The sequence below is a fragment of the Stenella coeruleoalba genome, assembly GCF_951394435.1.
Source record: "Stenella coeruleoalba genome assembly, chromosome: 2".
Lineage (NCBI taxonomy): Eukaryota > Metazoa > Chordata > Mammalia > Artiodactyla > Delphinidae > Stenella > Stenella coeruleoalba.
In genome coordinates this window covers 101,980,702-102,008,571 of record NC_137147.1, presented here as the reverse complement: position 1 = coordinate 102,008,571, position 27,870 = coordinate 101,980,702, and the positions used below count along the sequence as shown (strand labels likewise).

Genomic DNA, 27,870 nt, shown 5'->3' with positions numbered 1-27,870 from the left:
TGAGGGCCCAGGTCAGGGGAAGGCTGGCAGGTCGGGCGGGGCCCAGGGCCCAGGGCCCGGGTTGCGGCCCGGGCCGGGGGTGGGGTCGCCAGCGCGGACTCCTGCCCGCAGGGAGACGGGCCCCTTCTCTGCAGACGATTCAGCCTCAACGGCGTTTATTTAATAAGATTTATCGCGCTCACAAATGGAGAGGTGGCGTGAGCGCGCAAAGCGCAGACCCTCGCGCCCCCCTACCTTCCGTTCACCCCGCCAGCGGCCGCGACGCACGGCCCCCGAGACTCCTCGATCCTGAGAGCCCAGAGCCCCTGGCCTCCTCAGATCCTGAGTCCCCCAGGCCCTTCGAGATCCCAGACTCCCCGAGGCCCCCGAAGCCTTCCGAGCCCCTCTGACCACCCCGACACCCCGAGCCTCCCGAGACCCCTGACCCGGGCCGGGAGGGGATCGCGGCCGGGCGCTGGAGCCGGTGACCGTCGTGGGGAGCACAGGCCCCCAGGGAGGCCTCTCAGGACCCTCTCCTTTAGGGTCAGGGACTGAACCTCAAAACCGCTTCCTCCCCGCGGTCTTCCTCCCGCCCTCCGCGCGCCCTCAGCCCCACCCCCGGCCCCGTGACCCCTACCTCCGGACGGGCGGGGGCGCTGTGCGACGCCGAGGCCGGGCGGGGTGGACGTAGGGAGCGCCCGGAAGTGACGCAAAGCTAGCGGAAGTCCCGTCCACCTCGGCGGAAGTTCCTCCTACCCGCTGGCCCTCCCCTCTACCCACCCCGGCGGAAGTCCGGGCCGCCGTCCCTCGTGGCTGATCGCAGGCATGGCGCACTACAACTTCAAAAAGATCACGGTGGTGCCGTCCGCCAAGGTAGGCGGCCCCGAGGGCCCTTCCGCCCACACTTTTCTCTGCCGGGTCATGGGAATCGAGGGTCCGGTTTGTAACGCTGGGCTGAGAGGGGTCGCCTCCTCCACCAGGCCCCCGTCTTAGACCATGTTCTCTACAGATTAGGGCCCCCGGGTTAGGGGTCTCCCGAAAGGGTGGCGGTCCTTTCTCAGAAATTAGGGCTGCCCGGGGTTAGGGTCCCTCTTCAGATGTTGGGGTCCTCCCCAGAGAAGAGGGGGAGAGTCAGGGCAAACTTTACGAAGTAGGTAGGTTTTCAACTCTCTCCAAAGGGTTCCTGGATTCTGCCAGATGGAAGAGGGGTCGCGGTCAGAGGCGAGACCGCGGCGTCCCTCCCGGAGCTAACAGTGTTGCCGGCATCTGTCTTCTTGGCTAGTTTGCACTGGGGAATTCATGCAGAAGTCTTTTATATCGTCTGGTAGTCACCTTACATGCCTTAGTCACCTTACCTTAGGAAATTGTATATAGCGGGTTTTAGTTTTATATGTTATTTTATGTACTTTCAAAGCCACAGATATGCAAACTGAAACAGTAGAACTGTTTCTCATTAAAAAATTTTTTTTTCTAATTTATGCTTGAGTTGTCTGGCTACTTACGTTTCAGAGGTTCTTAGGTATTTGGAAATTAGGATAACGTGAAGAAAGCGTAGGATAAAATTTATTTCTGCAGCCATTTGCTGAGTGTTTCTTAAAGGCCAGGAACTATAAAGTTGAGCACGTTTTATATTGAAGATTTAATTAGAAAATGTGTTCGTAGTTTAAAATATATCGTATTGTTAAATAGTAGTCTTTTAAGATGGTTTCAAATAAGTGGGTGAAAGTAGATGTTTTTGGTGTAACTGTGTCTTACTTTATTTAATTGCAGGACTTTATTGATTTAACATTGTCGAAGACTCAACGAAAGACTCCGACAGTTATCCATAAACATTATCAAATCCATCGCATTAGACACTTTTATATGAGGAAAGTCAAATTTACTCAGCAGAATTACCATGACAGACTCTCACAGATTCTGACGGATTTCCCCAAATTGGATGTAAGTGATTCTGGGAAACATAAGTGATTATGTAAATATGAGCCTTCAGACAGGGTTAAACAAGGTCTGTCTAGAGATAATGAAGGAAAGAGGAAATAATTGACTTGTTGAAGTTTACTCTGAGAGTTAGTGGCAAAACTGGGAACAGAGTACAGGTGTTTTGATTCCTTAGTATCTTTTTTCCCCCGGTCAAAGTCCATCTACGAGGGCCCAGAGCATGCCTCGCTCGGGCTTTTTCTGTAACCTCTAGACTTGTAGGGGCCAACCCGAGCTCTGAAAGCTGTGGACTGAATTCAGGAGCCCGAGCTTCTGGCGGCTTGTGTGCTTCCTCTCCTCCCTCTTTCCAAGGCTCCCTTTCCTGTGGCCTCAAGTTGGGCCAGTGGCTTGAGGCCCAGCAGTGTTTGTGATGTTGTTGCTTCATCAGCTAACGACTGTCTATGTACTTTCTTCACGGGCAAGAAACAGTCTCGTGGGGAGCCGCCTTGTACATTGAGCCCCCAAAGTTGAGCTCTGCTGCGTAGAGCAGTTTGCTTGTGTGTTTAGCTGTAGGATGCAAGAGAGGACACTGCCTGTAGAGTCCCTGTGTGGGGCGACGCTGCTGCAGGGTTGTTGAGGAGGTGATAGATGTGGGATCAGCAGTACAGCCTGAGAGCCTAAATGTGCCACTGCCCTACAACAGTCCCTGAAGGTGGGTTAAGGCAGTGAGAAGAGATTGGTTTATGTGACAGAAATTGCTGTTACAAAATTCTGGGACTTGATAGGTGCACAGTGACTACTGGCTGGATGAGGGTGTAGTTTCTTGGGAAAGTGTGTGTACTTCAGGAAGTACCTGGGGATAAAGAAGGCAGTAAGAATGAGATGAAGACACCAGGAAACACCTGATGTGAGCAAACAGAAAATACTTTGATCTAATCAACACCAGAATTTTGTTCTTTGTAAAAAAAAATTTATCTTTTTTATCCTTGGTATCTTTTTTTTTTTTAATATACATTAGGGGTTCAAATTTATGAACATTCTATTCCTGTTGGCTTTTATTTTTCAAACTAAAGTTATCTGAGAACAATTTTCGAGTAAAAGGTTGGAGTAGATTATCATTCATTAAACGATTGCTGTGTCTGTTCAGCCGTCACTTTTAAAGCCCCTATCTTGTCTAGTGGGGGGGAAGTGATAATAAACATGAAAACATGTGTGTCATGTGGGTATGGAGAAGAGGGAGGGCCGCTAGCTGAGCCCTGAAGGAAGCGAGAGCTGTGCGCTACCTGGGGAATGAGCACTGAGGCACAGAAACAGCAAGTGCAAAGGCCCCGGGCTCCAGAGTCTGGTGTCTTCAAGGAACAGGAAGGTCCAGGAGGCGGGTCGGAGGGGGTGTGGGTGGGGCGAGGCGACTTGTGTAGCGGCCTTTGCAGTGGAGCCTGGGACCGGTCTCCCTGGCCTTGCTGTGACTGACTTTCGAAGGAGGACTGGTCTGTGGGGATGAGAGCCCTAGGTGGGGAGCACAGCCGCCAGGGCACTGGTGGCTCCAGAGCTGAGGAGCTGAGAAGCGTCTGCCAAGAAGAGGAGCAGAGATGGGCGGATTGTGGGCTCAAGGGAGTTTTAAAACTTTTAAAAAGTTTTGGGGCAATAATAGCATAAGGTTGATGGGACAGGGAAGAATTTCTCCAGCTCAGTTCTTGAGTGGTGAGGGGCGGGCTCTGGTGCTCAGATGGAGATGGGCCTGGCTGCCCTGCTGACTGCATTTTTCTCTGTGAACTAAACAGTCATTGAACAGGAGAGAGGACTGGGGAGAAGATCCTGGGGGGGTGAGGAAGAGTAAGAGGTGCGATGTGTTTCCCGAAGAAATTATTCTTCAAGTGTTATTCATATATTGGGAGGAGAAACTGCTGGAGCAAAATGACCACTTTGTTTTTCTTGTTACAGGATATTCATCCATTTTATGCTGATTTGATGAACATTCTGTATGACAAGGATCATTACAAGTTGGCTCTAGGACAAATAAATATCGCCAAAAATTTAGTGGACAAGTAAGGTATTTTCTTAATGTAGTATCTTTTAAGTTACTGTTAAAAGAGAGAAAACTCTTACACATTTCTTTTTATGTCTTTCAGTGTTGCTAAAGATTACGTGCGGCTTATGAAATATGGTGATTCTCTCTACCGCTGCAAGCAGCTGAAACGTGCGGCCCTTGGGCGCATGTGTACTATTATCAGAAGACAGAAGCAGAGTTTGGAATATTTGGAACAAGGTACTTGCTATGCATCAGCAAAAACAGGTTTTAGTGCATTCTGTTAACGTACTTGATCCTTGTCAAGAAGTTATTTTTAAAATGTTTATTTTTGTTTTGTTTTAGAGATAAGAGGATCAAATTATTTTTCCCAGCCTAGCCTGTAAGAAATTCTTACAGGTTAGATATTACTGAAAAAGCAGCTAGCACTTAACATGCTTACACACTAGTAGCACTATTAAGAAAATTTATGTTTTTTAAGTTTAATAGGTAAGGCATGTACGTTATAAATCATGGGGAAGTAATAAAACATATAAAAATAAAGTGACCCATAGTTTTACCTGCTACTGACAATATGGTGCATTTCTTTGTAAAACGTGTTAGCATCAAACTGCTACTCCAGTTTTGTTACCTGGTAGTTTTTTTCAGTAGGATGATTTCTTAATGTAGTAGGACTTTTTTTTTTTTTTTTGCGGTACGCGGGCCTCTCACTGTTGTGGCCTCACCCGTTGCGGAGCACAGGCTCCGGACGCGCAGGCTCAGTGGCCGTGGCTCACGCGCCCAGCCGCTCCGCGGCATGTGGCATCTCCCCAGACCGGGGCACGAACCCGTGTTCCCTGCATCGGCAGGCGGACTCTCAACCACTGCGCCACCAGGGAAGCCCTGTAGTAGGACTTTTATTGAAACAATTTTTTGCCTTTTTGCATGCATATATTTTTACATTTCAAGTGTTTTTAACTGATTTGGTTTTGGACCCCACCCCCCCACCCCTCCCAGCATCTTGCAAATAATTTGTGACAAGATTGTAACACTGGGCTGCTTTAACAGTGCTTCCAGTGAGCCATTAGGTCATCAGGGTGGCCCACTGGTGTCGCTGGAGCAGACGAGGCCCCTGAGGGTTTCTCATTACGTGAAAGTAGCCTGCTGCCCAGCCAGGAAGTGATGGCACACACACTCGCTCGAAAGTGCTCTTTCAAATATCATCTCTCATGCTCAGTTGTCTGGGTTGTGTGGTTTGGGCCCCATCTTGTACCTGTTGGATAGGAATCTATGCTGTCGGGCCTGGGAGCAGGATTCCTGGTACAGCCTGGATGCCCGGTGCCTCCGCAGCTGGTCCCTTCTCCGTTCATTCGTATTCTCTCTGTCACATACATGATAAATGTTGGAGTGAGGGTGATGTGACCACAGTCCTGGAGTGCACAGCTAAGTTGAGCAGATCTTCAGCTTTGAGTTTCTTAAGTTTTCTTATGAAATTAAGCACGTTTACTGTAAACTTCTCACAGTGCGTCAGCATCTGTCCCGTCTGCCGACCATTGACCCGAATACAAGGACCCTGCTTCTGTGTGGGTACCCGAATGTCGGCAAGTCCAGCTTCATCAATAAGGTTGGTCCGCCTGACGGTGCAGTGACCGAGGACCTGACTGCCTGGGGTGAGGCCGGCTGCAGTCAGTCCTCTAGTCGGCACTGCCCTGGGCCCAAAACATTCTTCCTCCCATCCTCGAGGATCGACCCTGAACCTGGATGGATATTGCAGTTATGGGGACCATTTTATTTTTGGGTTTTGTGTGTGTCCTACAAATTTCTAAGGGATTTGAGACGTTTGAATACGTTTCTGTTAACACACGGACATGCGTATCCCGGGAACAGTAGTGCCAGGGAGTCACTGTTGACCGTGCAGACCGTGCCTGCTGAACTGGCCTTCCCAGGCTCCAGAGGTGTTTCTCAGGTGATGTCACCCGGGTTGCTGTGTCAACTTGCATGTAAACTATTTGGTTTGTGTAGTGGGAAGTGGTTGCCCTTTACTTAGTTTATTATCAGAGCTAAAGGAACTGTTTAAGTAACGCAGCACCTTAGCTGAGCTCAGGGACCTGAATGGAGTAGAAACTGTGTTTAAAGTGTCAGCTCACAACCAGCAACAGCCCAGGTGCCAAAAAAACAATGGTTACATGTGTGGCTCTTTGCTACTAAGAACACTCCTGCAGATTTGTAGGTTTTTGTTTTGTCTACAAGTGGCACTGACACAGTGACAGCTGAGCTCTGCAGTGTCTCAGCTGACCTCTCCAGGGCTTGTGAGCCAGGCCTTGGGGGTAAGACGGGCCGCTTAATTAACTAACATTAAACAACAACAGAAAATTCAGTCCTCAGTCTCATGACCACATTTCAGGAGTTCAGGGACCCCGCGTGGCTTGCAGGCCGTTGTGAGGTGCAGGTGTAGAGCGTTCCCGTCATCACAGGAAGTTCTGTTGGGCGTCGCTGGGGCCAGGATGGGTGAGAGGAGGAGCTGGTTGGTGTCCTCCAGGTGCTGGGCCTTCCTTGCTCCCTGATGCCTGATTCATACACTGCCTCTGCAGCCCGGGTCCTGAAGAAGAGGAGCCCGTCTGCCTGCTGAGGTGCTGGCTTCTGTCAGAGTTGAATCCTGTGAGGTTGAATCTCGTGGGGTTTTTTTTGTTTTTTTCCTACCCCAGCAGTTAGTCTCGATAACACGTAGGTGCCGCGTTTACTCTGTTGCAGAGGATACGCAGTAACAGGACTTGTGGTTTGTTCCAGGTGACGAGAGCAGATGTGGACGTCCAGCCCTATGCCTTTACCACCAAGTCTCTGTTTGTTGGGCACATGGATTACAAGTATCTGCGCTGGCAGGTGAGAGCTGTCTAAGCTGGGACAGTCGTGGCCTTGTTCCTGGAGTTTGATTCTGGGGATTCCCACAGACTAGTTAGTGTCTGCCCACGTCCCAGTGTATGCAGGGTCACAGGGAAGGCTGGGGGGTCACCGGGAACGTCCCCGTGGACAAGCTCCACCAAGTTCGGGGGACGCGGCAGCTCCCAGCAAGCTTTCTGCGCTTGGCTAATGGTGGTGCTTCTGATGGGCTGGTCATCAGAAACCATTTACAAGCGTGACGCAGCCTGTTTCCATAGTTGAATTTAATGTTATGAGAGGTGATGTCATTCCTAGCATGTGGGAGCAGTTACCCCAGTGTTTCTATGTTGTCACTAATGGAAAGAGGGGTCCTTCTCAGGGTCGTTGGCAAGTTCGTTCTTCAGTGAGCTCTGCAGCCCCCTCACCCGTTTTTCATACTTAATTTGTCCTTTCCCCCTGCTGCCTTGTTTGTTTACCGTGGTCAGTTGGGAGCCCTGCATTTTCGTTACCAGCTTTGTCAGAGCTGGTCTGGGTTTGTCAGCGCCCTCGGCCTGTGCTGGGCAAGCAGCTTTTGCAGACGTGGGCTCTGGAGTAACGAGTCTGACCTTAGGTGGTGGATACTCCGGGGATCCTGGACCACCCTCTGGAGGATCGCAACACCATTGAGATGCAAGCCATCACTGCACTGGCTCACCTGCGAGCCGCGGTTCTCTACGTGATGGATTTGTCTGAGCAGTGTGGGCACGGACTCGGGGAGCAGCTGGAGCTCTTCCAGAACATCAGGCCGCTCTTTGTCAACAAGGTGAGTGTGGGGACCAGTGTTTTAGTTTGTAACCTGCAGCGTGAAGGTAATAATTTCATTATTTTTCTTTCTTATTCTAGCCTCTTATCATTGTAGCAAACAAATGTGACGTGAAGAGAATAGCTGAACTTTCTGAGGACGATCAGGTAAATCATCTTGATGTTTTCAATATTTCCTACTAATTCTGAATCTCGTCTTACACAATCAGAGTTGAAAAGGAATGTTAACGATGCTAGTCTGGTTTTTGTTTTGCAGCTGAGATAATATCCTCACTGATTGAGTCGACGTGACCTTATGAAAGCCCATTCATGGCAAACAGACCATGAGGTTTCCTGGTTCCTACTCTCTCAGAGGCTGTGGGGCGGGCTGTGCGTGTGGTCAGTACAGCAGCCTTCAGGAGACTGCTCGTTTGGAAGGGGCTGCCTCTCTTGTTGGGGCCTTAAAACGAGCAAAGCACCCAAGGTTCGCCTCAGCTCCTTGGGCCTGGGCTGCTGGTTGCTCTGGAGCAGTACCTGCAGCGAAGTGTCTAGTGGGAGGCGTTTCTCGGGTGTTACTGGAGTACCTGCTTCACAGATTCTGTGGGGAGATGTTGGGGACTGAGTGAGTGAGGGAAAAGGAGTGTCTGCAGACCTTCCAGAACCGTGACCCTGTCGTGTCTGCTGTAATTTTCCAGGTGGCAGGTAACGTCGTTAGCCTTAGGTTTTCAAGCTGTTTGACCCTGTATCCGTCCCCAGGAGGCATCTCTCAGGACAAATGCTTCGAGAAGCTCTGCGCTGGTCCGGTGGTTTTGTCTCGTGGCCCCACCAGCCATGTTGGCGTTGCTTTTCGGTGGTAATGTGTCGTAAGTCAGGGCACACCCTGGGCCTCCGCAGTCAGACTCTGGGAGGCCCAGCAGCCCGCTTTGCAAGGCCCCGTTTGGTGTGAGAGGCGCTGCGCTTGTCTGGCCTGAGCAGAGGGTCTCTAGGGGGGCTGTGCTCTTGTCTCTGGCTCTCTCTGGTGATGTTTGAACACTTAATCCTTGGTGAGAACGTGGTGTGTTTAAACAGCCATTCTGGTGTCCCTGGGCACTGCCGTGTACTCTACGTTACTGATGATGTAAACACTGATGTCAGAGAATTCTCTTTTCTTTGAAAGGGTCAGATACTTACTCGGTGATCTCAGTTTTTCAGGCTAAGAGCACTGGAGTGTGGAGGGGAGGGCAGGTCAGGAGTGATCCTTGTGCTGGAAACTCAGCCCTTGGGGTTAGACACGCCCAAGTCCTGCCCCCACTGCCAGCTATGATGGAGTTTCAGTGGTGGGAACAGTTGCATCACTGGGTTGGGAAGCAGGGTTGCGGGTGCTGTGAACGCTGGTCAGCGCCGCGTGGGGCCTGCTCTGGGTCGGTCGGTGACTGATGTCTCTGGAGCTGCAGTGCAGGTTTTGCCCCGTCTCGCACAAGGCACGTGGCGGCAGGTGCGGTGTCTTATGCGGGTCATGCTGGTAGGTGGTATGACTGGTCTTTCCAGGGAGTGGGGAGAGCAGAACTCATTCCTGAGAAGCTTAACTGTTGTGAATTGGCCACCTGTGTCTGAGCGTTGTCACATGGTCAGGCCGGCAGCAAGGTGTCGGGTGGCGTTGGTGGAGGCGCAAATGAAGTCCCTTGTCCTGGGGTCTTGGTGGTTCGTTCATAGCTGGATTCGTACACGTTGCCGTATCGTTTTCTAAGGAATTATCTTAGGCTGTGGAGGCCAGGTATTTTATAAAAAACAGCATTGAGAATATTCTCTATGAAAATCGGTATCTTAATTTTCTCAAGGTTCTCTTCAGAAGGGTAGATCTCACAGAATGTTCCAGAGAGCCTCTGGTTTGCTTGCTGTAGTTTGATTTGATCCTCCCCATAACGTATATTTTCTTTTCTTTTTTAAAAAAAATTTATTTATTTTTGGCTGCGTTGGGTCTTCATTGCTGCGCGCGGGCTCTCTCTAGTTGCGGTGAGTCGGGGCTATTCTTCATTGCGGTGCACGGGCTTCCCCATTGCAGTGGCTTCTCTTGTTGCAGAGCATGGGCTCTAGGTGCGCAGGCTTCAGTAGTTGTGGCACACGGGATCAGTAGTTGTGGCTCGCGGGCACTAGAGCACAGGCTCAGTAGTTGTGACCCACGGGCTTAGTTGCTCCGCGGCATGTGGGATCTTCCCGGACCAGGGCTCGAACCCTTGTCCCCTCCATTGGCAGGCGGATTCTTAACCACTGTGCCACCAGGGAAGCCCCTGTATTTTCTTAATCACAGCTGAATTTAGGGAAAAATAAATAACTGTTTTGGGGAGATGTCCTTCAAAAGAATTAAAACCCACAGATGTGTTAATTATAATTAGCATTTATAGCACCCATTTGAGGAGAAGTAAGATTTGTTCATGGGGAACTGGGGATAAACGCAGCTCTCATTTGTCCTTTGTATTCCCAGAAAATATTTCTAGATCTGCAGGCTGAAGGGTTTTCTGTGGTGGAGACCAGCACCCTGACGGAGGAAGGGGTTATTAAAGTGAAGACAGAGGTCAGTGCTTCCTCACAAGCAGGGTTGATCCCTTTCCTTGACAGGGATGTTTCTCTCTGAGTGTTAACAACCCTGAGTGCTAGTAGCTCCGCCTGAGAGATGAATCCCGGGGCCCCCACCCGCCCAGTGAACATGTGAAGAGATGCTCACACTCCCAGCACAGGTCATTTTCACTTAGTCCTGCTGCCTCAGGGTTCTTCCTTGGGCTGGGCCTGACCCTGACCCGGGAAGGAAGAGAGAGGTCCCCTCCGCACCTGGCCCACCCTCTCCCGTCCCGGAGCGTGAGGTCTGCCCCAGGGCAGTTACTTGGACCTTGGGGGTCCCAGCACTCAGCCATCAGATGCTACCTCTGAGGGAAAAGCGTAGCAGGTTCCAAACCTGGGGACCGTCCTCTGGTTATGGGGGCTCTGGTTCCTGGTTCCTTCCAGAAGGCAATATGAGGCTGTGCCGGGTGCCCTGTGACCTGGTGCCACGTTTTCTCACCTTAGGCTTGTGACAGGCTTTTGGCTCATCGAGTTGAAACCAAAATGAAAGGAAATAAAGTGAACGAGGTGCTGAACAGACTGCATTTGGCTGTTCCCAGCAGAAGAGATGACAAGGTAAAGCCGCCTGTGGAGGCCCTTGAGGCAGGGGGTTGCAATGGCTGGTGGGGACCCACGCGCCTGCCTCCCCAGTAGTGGATTTCCCGGGTGTTCTCGCATCTTTCTCAGAATGAAAGTTATGCCATGTATGTCAGGAAGAATCGAAGCGGTGAGAGGAAGAGTATGAAGAGCCGGGTTAAACCTGCTCCCCCACCAGAGGCTATTACTGTAACTCTCAGCTTGTCTATTTGTCCAGAAACATTTTGGCATATAAGCTTCTTTTAAAACACAGGAATATATTTTCTTTCAAGTTTTTCATTTTCTTGCTATTAAAAACTAGTGCTCAAGGGTACGTTTTCATACATAGGTCTCTGTTTTTAATTGCAAATATATCTGTAGACTGAATTTTAAGGCATGGCATCGAAAATGTCATTGTCCTCCAACAATGCCTTGCAGGTTTATACTTCTGAAGGTTTGAGAATGCACGGTTCCTGTTGTGTCAGTGTGACGGACTAAAGATGCTTCCATTGTTGTGATGTGTTTCTTTTTTCTTTTTTTGCTGTGCTGCACAGCTTGTGGGATCTCAGTTCCCCGACCGGCGATTGAACCCAGGACCATGTCAGTGAAAGCCCAGAATCCTAACCACTAGGCCACCTGGGAATTCCCCCTTTTTATTTATTTTAATGTTTCTTATGTATTTATTCATTCAACGCTAATTTTTGGCAGCTAGTCTAGGCATTAACAATACAGGTAAAGGTCACTGTCAGTGACGTTAATGATTTTTATCATATTTGTTCTCAAAAAGTTACACCAGTTTTCAGTTTTTTTCATTACCACACTTTTTTCCTCCAAAATAAAGTGGAAATTACATTATAAGAAGTGATATTTCTACACTGTAGTTTCAGGCAGTCACACTCAGTGATTATTCAACATGATTGTTTTCAGTTAGTGAACATCATGTGGAACAGGATATGTATCTTGGTGTTGACATACTTGCTTTTTCACTTCTTTAGGTTATCTCTTACTGATTTGTAATTTTTATATTAAGGAAATCGGACTCTTGTATGTTCTGTAGATTTGTTTTCTTTTTGTCAAAGGTATTTTTTCTTCTGTATTCTGATGGTTCAATTTTTAAAATTTTACCTTTTTTTTTAATAGAAGTCTTCATTTAGTTGTGATTTTATCTTGTTCATGGGAAGTAGGTGGTGGTCTTCACCCAGCTCATCGTTTATCTCAGGACTGATGGCTGGATGGTGTGTCTTCCCATCAGATTCCCTTCTGTGCTTGGGCTTATGTCTGAATTTCTCCTGTTCATTGATCTGCTTTATTTCTCCTGTACTGCTTTCTTCATCCATAATTTTTCTTGATTCTCTTACTGTTTGTTTTTTCTAAATAAACCTTAGAATCGGCTTTCGGAGCCTTCCCAGCTTCCTTGCCCAGACTGGCCTTGCACCTTCCCGTCTCCCCCAGATCATCTTGGTTTTTAGTTGGTCTGGGTGTGGTTTTGTGTTTCCCTTGCAGATGGAGAATTTGCTTGTGGTTTTTCATCTTTGTGTTTTGATTTAGCAAGGCATTTCATGTAGGTATTTCCACTCATGTCTTCTCAGGAGCGGCCCCCATTCATCCCTGAAGGAGTCGTGGCACGCAGAAAGAGAATGGAGCTTGGGGAGCCGAAGAGGAGGCGGGTAAGTGACGGGAGCGCCCATGGGCCTGCGCTGGAGAGCGTGTGTGGGGCAGGGCTTTGGAGCATAAACCCCCTGGGGCCTGGACACCCTCCTGGGTGGAGGTGCCAGGTCCGCCAGTGGCAGAAACAGCTTTCCCACCAGAAATGGGTGCTGCGCCTCAGGTGCTGAAAGGATTGGCTCTTCGGTTGGAGGAGGGGTGATTCCACAGGGAAGGGAGGGGGCCCAGCAGTTCTGGATCTGAAGGTCAAATAGCGCTGATGAAAACTGTGTTTTCATTGCAGGAACGGGACATTGAGCTGGAAATGGGAGATGATTATATTCTGGATCTTCAAAGTAAGGGCTCAAATGTGATAGTTGTTTTCAGATGCCAGTTGTGTGAAAAATGTGAAAGTGCATTAATGGGTGTAAGTCTTCCAGCATTTTGTTAATTTAATTTCTTGAAGGTGAGAGGTTGCATACTGCCAGGACTCTTGAGATTTCTTCCTTCCAGGTAGTTTTCTGTGAGTGATCATTTCTGTAGCTTACCTATCATATAAGTGTTGGACCAGGCTGATACTGCTGATAATCTGTTGTTCATGCCTTTGGACACTTGATCCTGAGGTACTGATGGGTCTTAGGATGTGCTTGGAGCAATCCTTTGGTCGAGCACGTTACCTTGCTTACCTAGTGTTGAACACAAGTGCTCTGTTGTCTTCACAGGTGTAGGACTTGTGTAAGTGGTGGCTCGTTTGGGGCACACAGTAGTTGATGTTAAAAACAACTATAAACTTTTTGTTCTTTGACCTTTAGAGTACTGGGATATAATGAATTCATCTGAGAAACATGATAAGATACCTGAGATCTGGGAAGGCCATAACATAGCCGACTATATTGATCCTGACATCATGCAGGTTTGTATCACTAGTTAAATTATGTGACTTTTATTCCTCTTTAACACGACCACCGAAAGACACGCACACAACTTTCCACTCACCTCTGTCCGTGGCCCTCGTTCCTTCTATGCCCACCAAGACCCCGGGGGCCCTGCCTCTTGGGGCCCTGCACACGCAGCACCGTGTCCCTGCATCGGGTGCTGGTGCAGGCTCTCCCCTTCCTCCTAGACCTCCCGCCCGAGCTCTTGTGCTGGTCTCAGGGGCGGCCTCACTTCATAAGGGAGTCCCCGGGGCGTGGACGCCCTCGTCGCCACCCCATGTGGGCCCCTCTGGCTGCAGGTGCTGCTCGCTCCCCGCCTGACCCCTTGTCTTCCCCAAGTTCTGCCCCGGCACACAGCTGCCTCCTGTTTCAGTCCTCTCCTTGTTTGCTGTTTCTTAACATATGAGTGTCCACAGAAAACAAAAACTTCTTAGACCCTGTGTTCTCCTTTAGTTGCTATCCTTTCTCTCCTGAGTCAAGTGTTTTTTTTTTTTTAATGTGTTAAAGTGTACAGCTAAGTAGCATCTAGTACCTTTATGGTGTTGTGCAACCACCACCCCTGTGTAGTTGCAGAACCTTTTCATCATCCCCAAAGTAACTCCCAGTACTCGATAAGTAATCACTTCCTAGTCTCCCCTCCCCCTAGCCTCAGGCAACCACAAATCTCTTTTCCGTCTCTCTAGATTTGCCTGTTTTATATATTTTATATAAATGGAGTCTTACAATATGTTGATCTTATTCCACTTAGCATAATATTTTCAAGGTTCACCCATGTTGTAGCATGTGTCAGAGCTTTCATTCCTTTTTATTGCTTAGTGATATTCTGTTGTATATGTGTAGCACATTTTGTTTATCCATTCATCCGTTGATGGACATAGGGTTGTTTCCACTGTTTGGGTATTGTGATTAGTGCTACTATGAACGTTGATGGATAAGTATTGAGTGCCTGTTTTCAACACTTTTGGGCAGATTCCTAGGAGTAGAGTTGCTGGGTCATAAGGTAATTTATGTTTCACTTTTTGAGGAACTGCCAGCCAAGTTTTTAAAAAAATATTTTATAAATATTTGTAACGTATGTTCCTTGTTTCCCTTGTTATTCACTCCTCAGTTCTCAAATGGTATCCTTAATTTATATTTCATGTCTTAAGCTCTTCAGTTGTGCCTCTTGCTTTGTCTCTTACTCTGTGGCATCCCGTTTCTGTAGTCTGGGCTCAGATGGCCTGACTTGGCCTTCCCGTCCAACCTCCCTCCCCATGCCTTTTCACGCTAGTACTGATGGGGATACCTCTGACTCGGGTTCCTGTCAAGGTTTATTCATTATATGTATTTAAAATTTTTATTAACTGTATGGGCAACGAGCTTGTGTTTGGGATGGCTTTGGGATGGATACACGGGCTGTCGTGGTCCAAGGCCAGTTCAGATTGATGTTCTCAGTTCTTCAAGAATGGAGGGTCTTTCATGTACCTGCTGGGAGCGAGGGGAACATTTTACACGTTTTAACCTCAGAGTTGGGAGTGGTTGTTTCTAAAGAAGGAAAAGAAGTGGCACAGAATAGTCTGTGGCTGTCGGCTTAGTCTTTGTGCTCATCTCTGCACGGAGCCTGTTGGTGGGGAGGTGAGCCCTGGCACAGAGGGCGAGGCCCACGTGAGTCTGGACCCGGGTGTTCATCATACCCCGAAAGGCTTAGGGGAAACCTGGTTTCTATAAAGATTGTTACACTTGTTTATGAGTTTTTCATTGTTGGCTTTGTTTAATTGTGACTTTTTTAAAAGAAATTGGAAGAGTTGGAAAAGGAAGAAGAGCTAAGAACAGCTGCTGGAGTGTATGACAGTGAATCTGAAACTGAAGATGAAGAAATGGCAGAAATCCAACAGCTGGCAAAACAGATTAGGGAAAAAAAGAAGTTGAAGATTCTGCAGTCCAGAGAGAAGGACACCCAGGGACCCAGGATGCCTCGGACAGCCAAGAAGGCAAGTGTCGTGTCATGTCCAAGAGCGTCACCTATTTCTTTGTGTATTGGAGTCTTGTATGGTCCATGCTAAACATGCTTCACTTTGTTTTGTTGGTGTAAGTTGGCTTTTGAGGTTGAGTGAGTGTTGATCATTCATATTCTGAGTATTATACCCCTTCTTGGTGACTTTCACTGTTGGATTCAACCCCTTTGTAGCTGTACAAATGAAGATTGTGAGTTATGCATAAATTTGTAGAGGTAAAGTCGCCAATTAACACATTCTTATTCTTTAATTCTTTATTAGGAGTCATCTTTTACAATTTACAGAAAAACTAACCCAATCTAACTTAGGGCCAAAGGTGATTTAACTGGGCCCTGTGACTGGTTAGGACGGGGAAGTTGACACTGAGGCACAGGTGGATCAGATGGTGTCAGGGTCCTTCCAGTTCTCAGGTCCGTCTTCTTAGCCTCTTCCTCCCGCACCGTGCTCTTGTCCGGAGGCACAGCTCCCCAGGGAAAGAGGATGGTGTGCAGGGCAGTTAGAGTGAGATGGGGCAGGAGGGAAAATGTCGGATGCTGGGCACCTCTCCATGGAGGCTATTCATGTGTTCGAAATACTGTTTCTGTGTGGTGGCAAATGACTGTCTCTTGACAGACGTGGCCATCGCTGTATCCCCCCCATCGTGGGGCTCCGTGTGCTTGGGAGGAGATGATGGCCTCTGGGGTCTGCATGTGGGAATCCCCGGGGAGCTGAGCGGAATCCAGGGGCAACACGTATGTCGTCCCGCTCAGAAAAATTGCCCAGGATATGTTAATTTTCATGTTATTTAATGAGTTGTACAAAAACATACACATGAGCCCAAGTAAAAGAATTTCTAAAATAAGTGTATCGTGGATCATTGTAAAAGGTACGGTTTCCCTTTAAATTTTTTTTTAAACATTTTATCAAGCTAATTTTGCTTAAAACAATGTCCATTTCTGCCTTCAGGTTCAGCGGAAGGTTTTGGAGGATGAGATGCGCAGTCTTGGTGTCGACATGGACAACAAAGACAACGTGAGTGCAGACGGCCTCCGAGCCATGGGTGGGGCAGCGCCGTCCTGGGAACCAGGGCAGGAGTGGGTTACAGAGGAGTTAGCACTTCTGGGGTTTGTGCTGAGAATTATGTTGTTCTGTGCAGTTTTTAGTACTTGAGCTGCAACTTTGATTTTGGTGACTGATGTCTTCACATAGAGCTTCAGTTTAGACACCAGGTAAACGTGAGGTGGTCTGGAGTTTCTTGGCGTGAGAGTTAACGTAGGCTGTAAATAGCTCAAAGCTGTTTCTCGGAACCCAGGGGTTAGAAGGCATTTCAGATACCTTTTTCAGGATCCCAATTTTTCTTGCTTGATGAATTACTCTGGAGAATGCACATCTTTGTGTGAAAGAACGTCTTCATGTTCTGGATTGTTTTCTCAAAACAGATTCCAAGAAGTGGCATTTCCGAAACAAAGGATGACATTGTGTTAGACTAATTCAGATTTTGATCAGCAGTGCGTGAGCATATCCTGCTCACATGGGGTGTTATTTTCATGTTCACATATGGCTTCTGACTTTGGATTGTTTATCAGGTGCTGGGCTCTAGGGTGCCTACCTCTCACATCGTGTCATCTTATTTCAAAACAGTAACATGAGGGGGCGCCACGGGCCGGGTGCCAAGCTGCTGGCTTGCAGAGCTGGATCTCAGCACCCACAGGGCTGAGCTTTCAGGCGGCCATCACTGAGTTCAGGCGGATGATCCTGGAAGCGGGACATGAAGGAGAGACAGCTCTTTACATAAACTGTGCTGCTAATGTGGCTGAACAGGCAGCTCTAAGTAAAGTTTTTTAAATGGAGTTAAAATCAGCTCTGTAACTTAAAGCAGCTGTGGAAGTGAAAAAGAATATTTGGGACTTCCCTGGTGGCGCAGTGGTGAAGAATCCACCTGCCAATGCAGGGGACACAGGTTCGAGCCCTGGTCCAGGAAGATCCCACATGCCGCGGAGCAACTAAGCCCGTGCGCCGCAACTACTGAACCTGTGCTCTGGAGCCCATGTGCCACAACTACTGACCCTGCGTGTCACAACTACTGACCCTGCGTGCCACAACTACTGACCCTGCGTGCCACAAGTACTGAAGCCCACACGCCCAGAGCCCGTGCTCCGCAACAAGAGAAGCCACCGTAATGAAAAGCCCGTGCACCACAATGAAGAGTAGCCCCCCCTCACGGCAACTAGAGAAAGCCCGTGTGCGGCAACAAAGACCCAACGCAACCAAAAAAAAAAGAGTTTGACCAATAATTAATGTGAAGTTAACTATGTGTATTTTAAATGTATTTAACTTATTTGACGATGGTTCTAAAAACCCCTCCATGTGCCTTCTCCCCTCGTTGTAATAATTTCATGTTTGTCCCTAAGGCTGGGACCCTGAGGCACTGAAGTTTGCTTTCTGTGTGTTTCAGGCCCATTATGTGGTCCAGGCCAGAAGGGCTCGGAGCGTCACACGGAAAAGGAAGCGGGAAGACTCTGTCCCACCCACGTCTGTGGCCCGGATTCGCAGTTGCTCTCGGACCCCACGTGATGTCTCTGGTCTCCGGGATGTCAAGGTTAGTATGTATACCGTCTCTTTTGCTGAAACTTCTTTTTTTTAAATAAACACAAAAATGATTAGTTTTAGCATTTTGAAAATTCAGGTGAGAAAGTTTGTGTATAAACTTAGAAGCAGTCTCCCTTTTGGGAGCCCGAGTTTCCCATTCCACCACACCGCCTCCATCTGGTAGTCTGGATTTAACACCAGCATTGACACTTGTCAGTCAGATGGGAGTAGTTTCATGGGCCGGAATCTCAGTGTCCCCGTGTGTCTGAGAGGAAGTCCAGGTCTGAGTGTATCTGGTCCCTGTAGGTACGAGACTTGTCTGGGTAGTTTCCATCTTGGAGATACTGGTCGAGCTCCTGCAGGTGCTGTGGTGGATCCACGGGAACATGGTGTGAGTGAGACTCACCAGGGTTTCTCTCCACAGCACAGACCCGGACTGTTCAGACAGTGTGTTAACAGGTCATGGAAATTTGCTTGGAAATTAGATTTTCCACAGCTGACGTGTTTTTCTTCTCCTTTATAGATGGTGAAGAAAGCCAAGACCATGATGAAGAATGCTCAGAAGAAGATGAATCGCTTGGGGAGGAAAGGGGAGGCAGACAGACATGTGTTTGACATGAAACCCAAGCACCTGCTCTCGGGAAAGAGGAAAGCTGGTAAAAAGGACAGGAGATAGTGTCTATCGTAGCTGAAGCGCTTTGGCTCGACTTCTTCCTGGTTTGGTTTCACAGAATTGGAGTCGGACTTCTTCCTGGTTTGGTTTCGCAGAATTGGAGTCGTGATCTGTAAACTGAACGTGACAATGGAATAACTCAAGCACTTGTTGTTTGGCTGAAAGCTGTGGTTACCCGATAACTGTCCAGGTGTGGGGGATTTTTATCGCTGCATAATATTACAGATATTTTGAGCAGGCAGTGGTTTCTCATTTATGGAGTTTTGGTTGCTTCAGACTTGCAGGGCTGGAAGGATATATTTATGTGACTACATTGTTTTTGATGGAGAAAAATCTTACTCTCTTGTGCAACAGGGAACTTTGGTTTCACTGCATGTGAAGAGTCCTTAGCTGGTGAAAGCTTACAGACGTCAGGATGCCAGGACTAAGTTATCTTCTAGTCCTTTTGTACGATGTACTGTCTTCAACTATTTTATCCAAAATAAACTTCAAAAGAAAGCAGTTTTATTTAGTTGGTTTTGTTTTCGTTTTTTTTAGTTACAAATCACCGTCAGTTTGGGCAGATGAAAAGGGAAGAGAAAGTAAATGGCAATTCTTTTTTGTTTTCAAAGCGCAAAATACTTTTTAGTGGAACAGAATGTTGCCTAAGTTACTACAGCAGTTAAATGTGGGCACCTGCTGCTGTGTCCACTGCTGAAAATTAAATTGTGAGGTACAGGCCCAGTAAAATGTAGGAAATTAACATTTTAGAATATTAAGTGATTAAAACGCCACTTCTCGACGACAAAACTGCTGTGGCCACCGCTTTATGTGCGGTTTCAAGCATCCCCTCTGCTGACTCGTGGCATGTGTGGGAGTTTTCCAGTGTCATGCAGTGTGATTCAAGGTGTGTTTGAAAGTTGCATTACATTTTGGGGATCCAAAATAAAATTTTCATTTGTTTACGCTGAGAAAGATTATGTAAAGAGAAACCCATTGAGTGTCAGGTGAGAAGGGAGTAGGAAGAACCAGAGTCCCTCTCCTCCCAGGTTACAGTGGCTCTGGCAGAATCTCTGCTGTAACTATTGAATATTTGGGACTCCAGAGTCTTTAAAGGCTCACCTCTTCCAGGGAAAGGCTCCACGGTAAACCAGTTTGTCAGTTTTAGCCCCTGTGGCTTAGCAACTGCCTGACCTCTCACCCAAACCCTGTGGCAGTCACTGTACCTGTGTTTCTGGAGGTGCTTGTGGGATTCAGATTGGGCCCTAAGGGCCTTGTCTCCAAATATTAGGATTTTGCTTTGATTGACAGTTGCTGCTTCTGATGGCAGAGGTGTAGACAGAGATGGATCCCCATCAGCTGAATTTGAAGGGTCAGTGCCTGTTTCTTTTTCCCTTGCATTTTTCATTTTTTACCCCTTTGGAGAGCTACAGATGTGAGGATTAGGACTTAAGAAAGCACTGCTGGCTCAGGGGAATTTAGAAAGTCAGCATGTCTGTGTCCAGGGAAAGACACACAGAGAGGAAGTGAGAGACATGAAGACCTCGGGTGGTACAGATAGCCAACAACTAAAAATTCACATACAAAGAAATAGGAAAGTGTGGTCCGTTAAAGGAAAAAACTGAGAAACTGTCCCTCAGGAAGACATGACAGACTTACTAGACACTACCTTAAAGATGCTCAAGGAGCTAAAGGAAGACGTGGACAAAGTCAGAAAAAACAATGAACAAACCAGGAATACCAATAAAGAGAATGAAGTTTTATAGACGTCTCCCTCTGCTCTGTACCTGTTGTCAATGGTTTGTCCAGCATCTAACAGTCTAAGACGCCACGGCCCATATGGCAACCACTAGCCACTGTAGCTACCCAGTAACTGGTTACATGTGTCTTTTAGCCTAAAAGTTCCTACTAAAGAACTAGAAACAATATAAAAATGCATTTTGAAACTCTATGTCATTTATCACTTAAGCTACCATAGGCAGGTTGACCTGTTACTGTACTGAAGTTTTAACAAAGTAGACAACAGTATCAAAATGTGGTAATTTAGTTTTGTTTTTATTTTTCAATAAAGTTACTATTAGCTACACAGTCTTGCCTGAAATTAATCGTTCAGGGTTAACAAATGGATTTTTCTATTGAATTTATAAAACATTTAACTTTGTAAGAAATTTTTATCTTTTTCTTCATTACTTACTAATACACAGCATTCAAAGATAATAAAGCTGTCTTAAGATTTCAAATCTGAGAAGTCTATGGCAAGAGTTCAAAGAAGTACATTAGTCAAAGTGTACTTTAAATATTAATACACACATATTCCATAACCCAAATCTATTTAATATGAACGTTAGCCTTTCTTTTTGATAATTTTCCCCCTACAACACAGCCTGACTCAGCAGAACAGTGGTTCTCAACTGTGGGTGATGCTGTCCTTGAGGAGACATTTGGCATCTGGTGTCACTGGGGCTGTCGTGGGGGGAGGGGTGCCAACAGCATTTTTTTATGTAGAACCTGGGGATGCTGCTAAATCCTACAACACAAAGGATGAGCCCCCAAAAGAATTATCCAACCCAAACATCAGCAGTGCCAAGGTTAGAATACCCTGTTGTAGAGTATGACCCAACTGACCCAAGTTCCATTTTACAAATAGCCTGTCTGTTCCCAGTAACTCTGAAAACCACAGGCAACGATTATTTAAATGAATTAACCTAGCCAATGTCATTACCAAAAACAATGTTTGACTTTAAGTATCAAAATACTTCAGAATGATCAAAACACAAAATTAACAATGGCAGAAATCAGGATATATACCATTGAATTCCCTTGAACCTGTTCTATATTAATCTCAATCTGAAAAGTTAATCTGAAGTGTTTTGAAGTAGATAAGCAAATAGTTTCCATTGCACATTCTTCTGGACTATGATAAAAATTGAAAGATACATCAAGCACCTGGCAAACAGCAAAGTGCTCTACAAGTCTTCTGAAAAGGTTTATCACAATATATTAAAAAAATGAACTTATTTGTTCACATTTGTCATAACCATCTGTTTAGATAGGTTAAGTTTATTTGCTCTTTTTTATAATAATCTCATAAATATTTTTTACAAATTGCAGTTAACATATATGGGTTGTATGACACAAATCAAGAATTCTTTTCCACACGAATTCTGGTTGTAAAGTAACAGTATTTCCAATGAGAGTTCTAACGGGGAACCAGGTTTTTAAAATATTCATCTTAAGTTTACTAAGTAGAGAAATTCTTTAGTACTTTATTAATCATTCATCACCACATCTACATTCTGTGTATTTTCTCATGGTCAACAAACTGATTCAAATGATTTAAGTTATCCCACCACCTAAAGAGAAAAGTCTCTGCAATAATTTGAAACCACGGAGTTATCTTAATTTCACCATGGGCTGCCTTTTCCAGAAGTTCTTCTAGTTCTTCCTTTGATACGTAACAATAGCTTTTAATCTCATTGGGATCTGGATTCAAGGTCACATTCTTCTTCACAAACAAAATGTAATCAATTTCATGTTCTCCCCAGATACCATCAGATTGAGCCTTGTAATGAATTCGTGTTAGATAATTAATTTCTTCTGGAGGAACCTAGGACAAAACCCCCAAAACCTCCAAAATATCAATAAAGTAATCAAAACCCACTACATTTCAGTAATACCTTGAACAACAGAACTAGTGTTAGAATGACAACTTTTGAAACATTAGTCTCCTATTAATATATGGAAATAGTATTAAATAATATTAAATAGTTTCAAGTGTCTGACACTTTTCCCATAGGACCAAAAATAGAAGTAGATTTATTGAAAACTGTATTAAAAAAAGAAAAGCAGTCACTCTAACTAGAAGTGTGCCATTCTGCCTCACATATTAATATTAACGGGAGAAAAAAATTTACCATTTTAACTAAATGAGAGATTATTTATTCGTGTATTATTAAAAGGAGACGATTCCAGGGAAAAAAAGATTATTTAAATTCACCCAATCAGATCTGAGGTTCACAAGAAAATATTCATCTTTGATCTGATCAATTATAAAACAGTCAACTTTATAAACTGGTTAACAGATCAATCCATTTTGGTACTGAGGTAAATATCGACAAGTATTATGAAATCAAAATTTAACCTTTATCCAATGGGCTTTCTTGGCCTAAAAAAGCAAGAGATTACAAAGCAGAAAGCTACACCTAAATTTAATGTTTTACTAAAAACGGTTTCAAAGTATTCTATGTTTCAGCTAGTATGGCTGCTTACCTCTTCCATGGGAATTCCCAATTCAGCCTTTAAACGCCTCTGTGCTGCTCGCCTTACTCCAATTGCATTGTTTTCTTCAAGCTCTCGTGGATTATTTAAGGGATGACTACAGCAAGTATTAGTAAAACAACCTGGAACATGTTAATATAGATGTACATTAACTTTTCTTCAAAGCAGGTCTGAAAGGTTAAGAAAACTTTAAATTTTAAAAGTAACATAAAAAATGATTGTTGAGGATTTCTAGATCTGTTTTAATAAGCTATCAGCAACCATTTTGTGACACTTGGGTAGATAAGTTTTTATGAACGCCTTCTTAACCAAAGCGATGATAACGTGTATTAGATACAATTTAGAAAGTTATATATGAATCTACACATACCTAGCAGTTTTTATCCTTTATTAGGATAAACCTTAGGTCTTATTAGGTTGCAACCGCCGTATAAGTTTTTTGTATGAAGAATATAAAACTAAGTCATTCAAAAGATTTCTTTTTTGACCTTGGCTACCAGAAGTTCCACGTGACAAAATCAAACTAAATACAATCGCCAACAAAACACTACACGAAGCACACTAACCTGGAAAGGTAATTTTAGCGTCTGATCTCTGCTGCAGCAGGAGCTTATTTTCAGTGTTGAATAAGAAAACACTAAAAGCTCGATGCAATAATCCTGAAAGCAAAAGAAATACGATGAATTGAGTTTTAAGAGGCCAGTTACTTGCCTGTTGCTTTGGGGTCCGAAGGAAGCGGGGCTGCCGCCCGGGGACCCGGCCCGCCCGCCGCCCCCGCGGGCACCTCTCTCGATGTTCTCGTTCAGATGGCAGTTCTTCTTGGTCTCCGCCCCGATCCTCCGGTCGTTCTCGTCGATGAGTATGCACATCTCCGCCAAGAGCTGCACCTGCCGCTCGTCCAGCTCATCAGTGCTCACCTCGGGCATCGCGGCCCAGCCTGCGCGCCTACCCGGGGATCTGGCGGGGGAGGTGGGGACCCGGGGGTTGGAGGCTGAGCCCGCCGCCCCGCGCCCCTCCCTCCGCCCGCCCCGCCACCTACCCCGCGCCGTCCTCCCGGCCTGCGCCCACCCAGCCCGGCGGCGACCCCACGCGCTTCCCGCGCCGCATAAACCTCCGCCCTCTGGCTTCTCCCCAAAACAGTAAAGAGGAAAAAGCACCCTGAGCTCACAGGACGCGACTAACAGGCACTGGGCCAGCCCCTCAGCGCCAAGCCCGACGCCGAGCCCGGGACTCCAGCCCGCCTCCCCTCAGAGACCCAGCCTCCTTACCTCACAAGCAGACCGACAGCGGGACGACACTCCGCAGCGCTCGCCTCCTGCAGGCCTAGCTCCCAAGCACAGGGCCCGCCCCCGGCCCGAGCCCGGCCTCCCAACGCCGCGCGCCCAATCGCCCGCGCCCGCGCCAGAGAGCGCCACATCGCCGCTGGCCAATGGCGCGCCGGCCGCGCCTCACGTCACGGTCGCGCGGTGGCGCCACTCCCTGAGCGCGAGGTGTCTCCTCCCAGGGCCGTGAGCTGCAGAGCCGCCCCCAGGCCGAAGCGCAGGTGCTTTCGGCGTCCTCCCTGTGTCGCTGAGTGGGGGCGGCTCCTCGACTGCGGAGCTACGTGACAGAGTGAGCTAGGAGAGAAGGGGCCTGGGAGAGCGGCCGCCCACCAGTCACGCCCTGGCCGAGCCAGCCAATCGAGGCGCCCGAGGCCCTGCGCTGGTGACGTGCTGATGTCAGGCGTCTCTGCACGCTCGGGCTCTGAGGCGTGGAGAGGCGCCTGCTCGCGGCAGTTCTGTGCACTAAATTGATATCGGTCGGTAAGCGTGAGCTGTTGCATCCGGAAGTGTAGCGACTTAAAATTGTGAATAAAAGGAATTAAAAAAAACTTGACCTCTACAATTCGGAGTTGCTGGGAAACCACAAGAAACTAAGGGAGAGAGAGAGAGAGAGAGAGACGCATGGCATAGATTCCCCATCACAGGTCTCGGAAGGAACCAACACTGACACAAACAAAATGTAACACTGACACCTTGATCCTGGACCTCAAGCCTCCAGACCTGAGACAATAAATTTCTGTTGTTTAAGCCTAGTTTGTGTTATTCTGTTACAACAGCCCTATCAAAAGAATGCGCTGTGGAAAATGTGGACTTTGATGTGGACCTGGATTTTAATCCAATCTTTGCTCCATTGTATACTAGCTTTCTGACTTTTGACAAGTAATTTTTTTAACATCTTTATTGGAGTATAATTGCTTTACAATGGTGTGTTAGTTTCTGCCTTATAACAAAGTGTATCAGCTCTACATATACATATATCCCCATATCTCCTCCCTCTTGCGTCTCCCTCCCTCTAACCCTCCCTATCCCACCCCTCTAGGTGGTCACAAAGTACCAAGCTGATCTCCCTGTGCTATGCAGCTGCTTCCCACTAGCTATTTTACATTTGGCAGTGTATATATGTCCATGCCTCTCTCTCACTTTATCGCAGCTTACCCTTCCCGCTCCCCGTGTCCTCAAGTCCATTCTCTACGTCTGTGTCTTTATTCCTGTCCTGCCCCTAGGTTCTTCAGAACCTTTTTTTTTTTTTAGATTCCATATATATGTGTTAGCAAACAGTATTTGTTTTTCTCTTTCTGACTTCACTCTGTATGACAGACTCTAGGTCCATCCACCTCACTACAAATAACTCAATTTCGTTTCTTTTTATGGCTGAGTAATATTCCATTGTATATATGTGCTACATCTTCTTTATCCATTCATCTGTTGATAGACACTTAGGTTGCTTTTGACAAGTTTTTTTTTTTTTTGCTGTATGCTGGCCTCTCACTGTTGTGGCCTCTCCCGTTGCGGAGCACAGGCTCCGGACGCGCAGGCTCAGCGGCCATGGCTCACGGGCCCAGCCGCTCCGCGGCATGTGGCATCTTCCCGGACCGGGGCACGAACCCGTGTCCCCTGCATCGGCAGGCGGACTCTCAACCACTGCACCACCAGGGAAGCCCTGACAAGTAAGTTTAACATTCTTACCCTTAATTAGAATTCAATTTAGAATAATTTTTTTTTAAATTGAAGTATAGTTGTGTTAATTTCTGGTGTAGAGCAAAGCGATTCAGTTATACATGTAGTTTTCCAATTCTTTTACGGTATAGGTTTACAAGATATTGATTATAGTTCCCTGTGCTTTACAGTAAATCCTTATCTATTTATATATATTAGTGTGTATATGTTAATCCCAACCTCCTAATTTATCTCTACCCCCCCACCTTTCCCCTTTGATAATCATGTTTGTTTTCTGTATCAGAGTCTATTCTGGTCTATAAATATGTTCATTTGTATCATACTTTAGATCTCACATATGATATATATTTTTATCTTTTTTCACTCAAAATGATCTCTAGGTGCATCCATGTTGCAAATGGCCTTATTTCATTCTTTTTTATGGCTGAGTAGTATTCCACTGTATTCATGTACATTTTCTTTATCCATTCATCTTGTCAATGGACATTTAGGTTCATTCCATTTTTTTTTTCATTCCATGTTTTGACTCTCGTGAATAGTGCTGTTATGAACACAGGGGTGCATGTATCTTTTCAAATTAGAGTTTTGTCCGGATATATGCCCAAGAGTGGGATTGTAGGATCATACAGTAACTCGATTTTTCATTTTTAAAGGAACCTCCATACTATTCTCCATAGTGGTTGTACCAATTTACATTCCCATCAACAGTACAAGAGGGTTCCCTTTTCTCCACACCCTTTCCAGCATTTGTTATTTGTAGATTTTTTGATGATGGCCATTCTGACCAGTGTGAGGTGATACCTCATTGCACTTTTGATTTATATTTCTCTAATAGAATAATTTTAAATTTATTGGGTTGTTTTGAGGATCAAAGTTACCAAAGCTGTGAACTGCCTGGCATGCAACAGGCCCTCAGAGTGTTGACTCCTTTCCTGTCTTAAGTTTTGTGACACTTTATGCAATCATTTTATTTACAGTGACTTTTATGGACTCCTAAGTATATCAGAGAAAATGTTACCCCAATTAACAATACCCTAAGTTTCATCCAAACTGTGGATGCTGTGCTGTAAAACAAAACCACATATTAGCATGTGAATCAGTTGCAGCCAATATTGTGGTTAATCAGGCATTGTATGTGCTCCCTCACCCAGCGGAATGCCTTGTGCATATTAGGTCTTTAATAGAATTTCTTGTTGAATGATAGCCACAACCTCCAAGTGTGACATCCTCAGTTCCCCTTATACAATTTTTTAAAAAATTTATTTATTTATTTATGACTGCATTGGGTCTTCATTGCTGTGCAAAGGCTTTCTCTAGTTGTGGTGCTTGGGCTTCTCCTTGCAGTGGCTTCTCTTACTGCAGAGCACAGGCTCTAGGCCCGAGGGCTCAGTAGCTGTGGAACATGGGTTTGTCCCCTGCATTGGCAGGTAGATTCTTAACCACTGCAGCACCAGGGAAGTCCCACACCTTATATAATTGATTTTAGTAATAAGCTTTATTATACTCAATGCTGAAGTAACTTCAGGTTTTATTCTACAAACTTTTTGGTTATTTGGATCCCCAAATATGTCAAGTTTGTTCCTTGTGCAGCAATCATACTAGTGCTTCTTGACTCCGAATGATGACCTTTACTGTTTAAAAGAAAAATGCTCCCACGTCTGATTTCGTCTTTACTTAAGGCTTTAAACGCCCAGCTGGTTGTTCGTAGAGCCGAGGCCTTCTGCGCACCCTGTAATTTTTCCAACCTGGACAAGGACAAGAAGGCCATCAGGTCCCACCTTCCGCGGCGAGAGGCTGCCTTTGTTTCCTCTCTGCAGCCAATGGCTAACACACATTTCAGACGGAGGCTGCAGTGGGTGAGTCACCCTCCGCAGATCCGCCAGGCTCCGCGCGCAGCCACCTCGCTCCCGACGCCCCGGGAAACGGCTCCCGGCACACCCGGCGGTTCTGACTGGGAGCAGCCGTTCCCACATGCCCGACCTGGGTCCCGATGGACGCCGACCTGCGCCAGACCCGGGCGCCCGCAGTAACCCGCCGCCGTGAGTACCCGCGGGCCCTCAGCGCCCCCGCCCCACCTCCCGGCCCTTCGCGG

General features: G+C 46.6%; 3 protein-coding genes across 6 annotated transcripts in view; 2 read left to right on the top strand and 1 right to left on the bottom strand.

The window, feature by feature from the left end:
- The first annotated feature begins 732 nt into the window (after window positions 1–732).
- Window positions 733–20,419, top strand: GTPBP4 (GTP binding protein 4). Its single transcript, XM_079912413.1, has 17 exons — window positions 733–852; window positions 1,750–1,920; window positions 3,838–3,941; window positions 4,026–4,162; window positions 5,425–5,525; window positions 6,689–6,781; window positions 7,389–7,580; window positions 7,661–7,726; window positions 10,020–10,109; window positions 10,598–10,708; window positions 12,298–12,375; window positions 12,657–12,708; window positions 13,165–13,265; window positions 15,060–15,257; window positions 16,227–16,292; window positions 17,716–17,859; window positions 18,373–20,419. The coding sequence occupies exons 1-17, from the start codon at window positions 805–807 to the stop codon at window positions 18,523–18,525; spliced, it is 1,905 nt and encodes a 634-aa protein (XP_079768539.1). The 5' UTR covers window positions 733–804; the 3' UTR covers window positions 18,526–20,419.
- A 99-nt stretch (window positions 20,420–20,518) lies between these two features.
- Window positions 20,519–24,622, bottom strand: IDI1 (isopentenyl-diphosphate delta isomerase 1). Of its 3 annotated transcripts, none has more exons than XM_079912414.1 (5): window positions 24,048–24,622; window positions 23,564–23,736; window positions 23,346–23,438; window positions 22,771–22,901; window positions 20,519–22,108 (listed from the first exon to the last, which is right to left on the bottom strand). In XM_079912414.1, exons 1-5 carry the CDS (start codon window positions 24,194–24,196, stop codon window positions 21,791–21,793), a joined length of 864 nt encoding a protein of 287 aa, XP_079768540.1. In that variant the 5' UTR covers window positions 24,197–24,622; the 3' UTR covers window positions 20,519–21,790. The 3 variants fall into 3 exon arrangements, with proteins under 3 accessions (XP_079768540.1, XP_079768541.1, XP_079768542.1); XM_079912415.1 differs by having other exon boundaries at window positions 20,580–22,063; XM_079912416.1 differs by having other exon boundaries at window positions 22,008–22,129.
- An 854-nt stretch (window positions 24,623–25,476) lies between these two features.
- The window catches only part of WDR37 (WD repeat domain 37), a 61,752-nt gene continuing 59,358 nt past the window's right edge, over window positions 25,477–27,870 (top strand). The window contains exon 1 of one of the 2 annotated variants that reach the window (XM_079912961.1): window positions 25,477–25,768. The gene's annotated coding sequence lies outside the window, so the exon portion shown is untranslated. Of the gene's footprint in view, window positions 25,769–27,732; window positions 27,818–27,870 lie in introns of those variants that run through there. The other variant, XM_079912962.1, reaches the window with a different exon arrangement.

Excerpts from the sequence above, each read along its gene's own strand:
- IDI1 (XM_079912414.1), bottom strand. The coding sequence starts at position 24,196 with ATGTGGCGCTCTCTGGCGCGGGCGCGGGCGATTGGGCGCGCGGCGTTG. Across the intron at positions 23,737-24,047 it reads GCTGTCGGTCTGCTTGTGAG|ATCCCCGGGTAGGCGCGCAG; the intron begins GTAAGGAGGCTG and ends CTCCCCCGCCAG. Across the intron at positions 22,902-23,345 it reads CGCTAAAATTACCTTTCCAG|GTTGTTTTACTAATACTTGC; the intron begins GTTAGTGTGCTT and ends AACATGTTCCAG.
- GTPBP4 (XM_079912413.1), top strand. The coding sequence starts at position 805 with ATGGCGCACTACAACTTCAAAAAGATCACGGTGGTGCCGTCCGCCAAG. Across the intron at positions 853-1,749 it reads CGGTGGTGCCGTCCGCCAAG|GACTTTATTGATTTAACATT; the intron begins GTAGGCGGCCCC and ends ATTTAATTGCAG. Across the intron at positions 10,709-12,297 it reads CCAGCAGAAGAGATGACAAG|GAGCGGCCCCCATTCATCCC; the intron begins GTAAAGCCGCCT and ends ATGTCTTCTCAG.